At 39.0% G+C, this 7,145-nt stretch overlaps 1 protein-coding gene across 1 annotated transcript; it reads left to right on the top strand.

The window, feature by feature from the left end:
- The first annotated feature begins 445 nt into the window (after positions 1–445).
- Positions 446–4,757, top strand: fxyd3 (FXYD domain containing ion transport regulator 3). The gene is made up of 7 exons (XM_053882070.1): positions 446–512; positions 1,488–1,520; positions 1,729–1,752; positions 2,486–2,560; positions 2,636–2,672; positions 3,200–3,240; positions 4,338–4,757. Exons 1-6 carry the CDS (start codon positions 461–463, stop codon positions 3,222–3,224), a joined length of 246 nt encoding a protein of 81 aa, XP_053738045.1. The 5' UTR covers positions 446–460; the 3' UTR covers positions 3,225–3,240; positions 4,338–4,757.
- Positions 4,758–7,145: the final 2,388 nt, after the last annotated feature.

The raw sequence follows: 7,145 nt of genomic DNA, 5'->3' as shown, positions 1-7,145 counted from the left end.
TTGTAGCCCTTTTAGTGCCTCTCAGAAAAACTGACTCACTCAGCTGGTATGACCCACTTTAGAAAAGAAGAAACTGTAGTGCCACTGTTGTTGACAATGAACGCCTGGCTGGATGTGTTGACTCTTAAATTCCCCAAACTTTAATCTAAAAGGAATCTCATCTATACATGTAACACAGACAAGTTCAGAATCAGAATCACTTTTGTTATACGGAGTGAAATTGCTTTTCGTTACTACCTCAACTCCTGCTCGAAATAAAAGAGTAATGGAGAAACAGAGAGAAACAAACATGCAAGGTAAAAAGAAAAATAAAGACATCATAATATATACTACTAAGCGCAAATCAAAAGTATTCTATGTCTTAGCCATGGCTCCCAATAGAGGGCTCTCTTGGATTTGAACCTTCATAATAATATTCTGCTGCTACATGATGTGTAGTGGATGTAAAACATTTCATGTAATGTTTGCAGGTACCAGGATGTCAAAGGTCTCAGCTGTGGTGTTGATGACACGTGAGTTACATCATTATTTACCATAATAATGAACACATCTTGTTTTGGATCACAATATGGAAGATAATTTGTACCTTGAGTAACAATGATAATATTAATAATAAAGTGATATAATATAATAAATCACGAGAGGAGAGAGGTAAGCACTATGTGTAGCGCTCACAAGAGGATGGAGGCGGAATTGAATTTAGACACTGCAAATGCATCTGTAATTGTATTTCTGAATCAAGGATGCGAATAAGTGGAGCACCTAACGTGAGTAGGTGGGAAAGCCTTCATATCGTGAGCCCAAGTCTGCGTTCCGTACGACTGGGCCACAGGAAAAAAATAGGAAAAAAAAGTTATTTTCTGGTCCACCTTGCCTCATGCCCTGGATCACAGTGATAAATAATGATGTGAGTTTTGACTATATTTGTTGTGTAAGTCATGATTCATTTGGTTGTGAAAACACAATCATTTGGACTACACATCAAATGACACATGTATGACATCATAGCAGAATCCGACTGAGGCTCATTTAACACTTTCCGTGACCCTGTAGAGCTTGTCCCGCCTGCTGGCTCTCACTCGAGTGTCGTACTTCTCTACTACACATCACACAAAACCTAAAGTAACTGCGAAAAGCAGTGCTCTCACAGCATTAGAACGTATATTTCAAATTCACAGACAACATATGTGAGATCTATGGCACATTTCACGCCAGACCAGGAAATAACTTTCATCTCTCCATTGACTCTGTTCATATTGTTTGTTAACTTAGGTCCACTGAGGCGGAAGTAGATGGGCGGGACTGAGGCTCCCCATTTTGCATCAGCCTCTTTAGCAACTCCTTATATATCATTTACAATTCTTCTTTACTTGTATAATTAACATAAGTTCTTCTTTAATTATGATGATGAATGTTAAATGTCTGCTTACATCTGTTGTTTCTTGATGAATTAATAGTCAAATTGTCTCCCTGTGTCTCTCTTTCAGTCGTCTCCCTGGTGTTAGCAGAGGAAATCCAAAGTAAGATGTTCTCTCCAAATTGTTTTACTTCCTCTGTATCTGATTCAGTACTTTGTATTTGCATTTATGAGACTAATGCAATTGTTTTCGCTGTGAACATTAAATTCATGAATCATTGGTATATGTATGTCAGTGTCACTTTGTACTGTTGACTTTGTTGTGTCAGTGTTTGAATTGCTGAAGTAACCCGAGGTTTGTGTCTCCACAGCTGCAGATGACCCATTCACCTATGGTGAGTGTCACAAACACTGTCTTATACTGAACGCTTTAAAATAAAGGAGCACTTTTCTACAGTGTGGTGTCTGATAGACTCTCATAGAATTCATAGCAAGAAATTTTAGCGAAACGTTGATCGAGTTGTGAATACGTTTTTAGTCGGGTGGGATTCGATTTTAACAAATATTCTAATTAATCTCTCTTTATTAATCTCAATTAATCGCAGTTTAATGGTATAAGAATTTGCCACAAGAAGCCACATTTTTCAATTTCAATGAATTTGATATATCACTGAATCCAATGATGGACCCATACATACATTTAAACAACAAAATATTGTTCATTTTGCATCCGTTTGACAATAGCACAATAAATCACGATGGTGGCTATATTCAAGTTTTTAAACTGAAGCTCTTTTAATGTATTGAAAATATTTATATAAGAATTTCAATTTATAAGAATATCAAGTACATTCAGAGTAGTGGAAACCCTGGCAATTGTGTAGCGAAAAACATCCCTGCACAAAAGCAAACAGATGCTTTTGTTTGCTTTTGTTCAGGGATTCCTCTATGGAAATAAGAATATTACAATAGCTATATGTTACAGCATAAGATTAACCTGCTGCGGTTTATAGTTGATCGTAGAGTTGCACATAACCATTGAAACCATCGAAAACAGCTTGTCGAAATAGTCCCTAGCTGTCAATACACAAGTGGCCGTGATGCTAACTGCTCTCTGTTGCTGTTCAGACTACCACAGACTGCGTGTTTGGGGCCTGGTTCTGGCTGGGGTGTTGTGTCTGATCGGCATCACCATTCTGCTCAGTAAGATGAACCCTCTCTAACAGCTCCCTCCAAAGAGTTTCTCTCATGTGTTCATGGCTTTGTTGTGATTTTCAGGCGGACACTGTCGGTGCAAGTTCAACCAGGACAAGAGGTGAGCATTCTGTGATTGACACAGCTTTCATGATTCCATACATGCGCTCCCTATAATCCTCAACCAAAATTCACATTTACTTTGGAATTATTCACCAGTTATGCATCCATTTAAACAGTCAGATCTGTTCCCCAACCTGCTTTTTCCCATGTTGTCTGTCATTTTACCGCAAACAACTTGTTGTTTTTGGAGGTTTATTATGAACTTTGACTTTATTTTTTTAAATATATTTAATATATATATACACTATATATTTATATTATATATATCAAAATGCTGTTCTACCATACCAAAACTGCAAGTGATGTGTGATGAAATAGTGTGTACAAGCTGCAAATTCAGTATAAGAATGCCGCAGTGTGTGGGAAATAAAATGCCACCTTGGAATCTGCATCAGAGGTCAGTTGGTTGAATCCAAAGACTTCTGAACACAACAAAGTTAAATACATTTTGTAACGCGCAACTCATTACATTGAATTATAACATATTTTTTTGTGATTGTTTGCTCTCTCTTTCTCTGTGTTTAGGAGGAGGACGGCAAGCAACGCTTAGCCAATGCTCAATGAAGGTGAAGTATCAACCAATGATTTTGGTTGCAGCTAAAAAAGAGGAATCGCAGTTGTATACCACACCAGCAGAGGGCGATAGGGCTGGTAAATGAAAATCTGTGTCTGCCCATTTGAGTGAAAAACAAAACCTTCCTGACAAGTTAGGTATTTCTTCCTCTGTTGTGTCACTGTGCTTCAAATTTAAAGAAAAGTAGAATGAAAAAAAACAAGGCCGCATGTGCATTTCTTCCCATCTGCACACGCTGGAGCCATCTCCCGTCTAACACCTCGACCACAGGACTGCAGGTCCGCGACCCTCCAGCTCTCATCGCACGCTTGACGCGCTGCCAGGGTCCAAAGTTATATTTACTCAGTCCATCTGTTTCACTGTTAACGACCTCGCAACGCATACAGAGACACAACAGGGAGTTTTGGACGGGGATGCCACGAACCTCGCTGTTCAACAGGTGCTCACGCTCTGGGAGCTTTTTCGTGCGGAGAAGCACGACAAACACAGGGAAGAGGATTCACCACCAGCGACCAACTTTTATTCGATTTGAAAGAGGAAAATTAGAATTGCAGTTTAACATTGGGTGTAGAACGTTTTTAACTGTTGATTCAAACTATTTTACAAATATGTTTGCTTTAATATGTACACATATATTTTCCAACACTCTTTTTACTGAAAAAAAGACTTATTTTGGAGTGTGTTTCTTCCAGATCATTGTTTGGAACAGAAATGTGGCGTTGGAAAACAGAAGTGAAAACACTGCAGATTCAAGTCAGGAAGGATGTTAGGTTGAGTCAGCATGGTTGTTCAGGAGTCAGCGACAATAGTGAGGTTGGAAAATATTAATGTCACAGACATTGGCATGTCATTGTCGTCAGCTGGTGGCAGAAGTGTTGGCGTTACATCAGATTTAATTTTCAGTGTTTTATACCAGATAGAACTCCCGAGATGGTGAGAGAGATTAGTTCCTGTTTTGGTGATCCTCACTAAATCAAGATGTGATTTACGGTCAGACTGTGAGAGGAAAGAATTTCATTGTCAGGCACCAGATTCCTGTTCACCAGCTAACAGAAGCAGCACCTTCATTTTGACAACATCTCTCACCAGGTCGCTCCTGTGACGACTAGACATCTTGAATTCCTGGAGAAGATCTGCCACAGAAATTGTGACATCCAAGCACAAACCTTTGTTAAATTGTTACAAATAGCAGACGAAAGCAGCTCAAGATCGTCGGGTGGGGGGGCGCTGAAGAGCTCCCGGCCACCGTAATGCTAACTGACCTGACGTCCAAATACACAACATACAACTTTACACACAATCATGTGCAACTGTATTTTGTTACTATTTGTCTGGCATTTTTGTTTATTGCTGTGTCTTCATCCATCACACCAACTACCAAAGTGTGTGTGTATGACTGTATTTTATGTGCAAAATGAACACAAATGTAGATATTAGCATCCATCTTAACACAATGTGTCCGTGTGTATTCCTAAACAACCAATAAACAACAAGGTGTGATCCACTCAATCCCACTGTCTTCATTTAATGAAGGGATTCAGACCGTCGTACACAAGTTAAAATGTGTTTAAAAAAATGTATATATATATATATATATATATATATATATATATATATATATATATATATATATATATATATGTAGTGGTAAGAACGTCCCGGACTTCGAACAAATCGGAGTTCGAAGATTTCGAACGAAAATCCAGGGCTCGAACGCCCCCGAAAAAAGCCGGGAAAAACATAACACGCGCGGACTGATCAGCTGACCCACGATGCACTTTGTTATTGTGTATAACGCAGCCTCTGTATGCAGACGTGTCCCGTTAGCTACATTTACTGACTGTTTCTTCTTCATATTGAGGTGTAAAACCTTTCCTGTCTCCACACTGGACCGTGGTAGAGTGTCACAGGGGAGGTGCTCGCTCTCCACACCTCCGAGGCTGGAGCGCACACTCCAGGGTTTGATGTCCTGTTGTGGGCTGGAGCTGGGACAGGGATGAGGCGAGTCTGGGACAGAGCGTGACTTGGTTTATGACTTTGTCACAGCCAAACTGCACAGAAGCGCACATTCAGAGCTGGACACGCACCGGGCACCTCTTCACTTCTGGAGAGACGTCACTCACTCATCAACCCCTCCCACATGCAGCGGCCACACACATAGAGGAACAGCGCACCTGCAGCAGACACTCTACATTCACTCCTACAAAAGCCTATTTTAAGGCATTATTTCTTTTTCACACAAATGGCTTCTTGAACGGCCGTCTGGAACGGATTGTGGGCGAGAACCGAGGTACCACTGTATTACAGTATATCTATATATCTTTTTTTACACACATTTTTACACAGTAACTTGTGTATGAGAGAAAATAATTGTCTCATACACATTTAAAAACAGTAGTGAATGACTATATATATATATATATATATATATATATATATATATATATATATATATATATATATATATATATATAACATTACACATATTTTAACTTTGTTCCTAGATATTGTATTTTAAATCAAACTAAATAATTGTATGTTATTTCCTTAGATGTCTTTGTTTAATCTATTCAAAATCATTCAAATGTATTGTTGCGTTTATATTGATTTCTGAATATAAAATAACTATTTTCAATTTACTGGCATATATTTTGATTTACTTTAATGTATTTGCCCCCATTTTTCTATGTATTTGATTTAACAATAATAAATAATAATTTTTGTCTTTTGACTCTTTCGGGGGTTGGCATTGCAACAACACATGACAACAATGACAAAAATGTCATAATAAAGTATAAATAAAATGAAAAGTAGGTTTAATGTCTGTTTGACAGGTAAAAACCCGAGTACTTGCTTGTTGCTGAACCCCTAACGTAAATCGCTGTGAACTGCTGACGACAAAGTAGAAAAGGTTTTGGCGTCATCTAGTGTCACATAATGGACACTGTAAGCGCAGTGTCGCGGTTGTTGCGGGCAATAGCTGCGGGAAGGAGAGAGACGGTTCCCATCAGTGACGTCACATGTTTTCTGCGTTTTTTTCTTGATAAACACCAATTTGCCAAGACTGTTTAAAGTATCTGACACACTGAGAGATGGGTGGGGTCGTTCTGATGAACTGTCAGGACAACACGTGAGTGTTGGTGGGGCCATCTCAGTGCGACGAGGGTCTGAAGTGGATGGAAAGATAGCGGTTGTTTGTGTATCTTCTCCAAACCGCTGCGGTTGGGGGAGGTGCGTGCGAACATGTTTACTCAATTCCACCTATCCAAGTAGAGTTTTGAGACTCGATCTTCTCAGTTTGTTTGCGTCGCGGCCTGACTCAAGAAGATGAGGGGCCCGTCTCCCCCAGTCACCCCTCCCCCCTTTAGATCCAGTCGCATCATTGGTTGGATAAATGTGTCAAGGTAACTGCTTATAAGGACAGAAGTACTTCCCTTGAAAATTAAAAGCTAAAAAAATTTCTCTTGAATGGATGGCTGTGAGAATAAAAAGGAAAAATTGACTGAATAAAAGAATAAATTATTATTTAAATTTAAGCAAAGTTCCTTTTCATATGTCCACATTTAATTCGGGATCTTTTTCCTTTTTGTGCTCCCACATTTCAGTAATACTTATCTCACGCTATTCTATTATGGCTTCCAATAAAAGAAATTGCATCATCTCAAGCTTTTTAAAACCATTTCTAAGCAACTTTTGAATCGGTTTCTCGGCATCACATGGATAAACAATGGCATATAAGCACGATCGTGTTCCCTCATACCAGAAGATTTGTGGGCGCATTGTTTTCAAGAATATTTCTTTACTGTGGGAGATAGCGCTGTATTTCGTTAATGTATTGTGATTTCTTCACTCGCATTTTCCAACAGCGAAAGTTCAGTTTTAAAATGGCTTGCCTTT

Source organism: Synchiropus splendidus, chromosome 12 (assembly GCF_027744825.2).
Source record: "Synchiropus splendidus isolate RoL2022-P1 chromosome 12, RoL_Sspl_1.0, whole genome shotgun sequence".
Taxonomy (NCBI): domain Eukaryota; kingdom Metazoa; phylum Chordata; class Actinopteri; order Syngnathiformes; family Callionymidae; genus Synchiropus; species Synchiropus splendidus.
The sequence above is the reverse complement of the archived record's forward strand: the minus strand, read 5'-3'. Positions and strand labels throughout refer to the sequence as shown.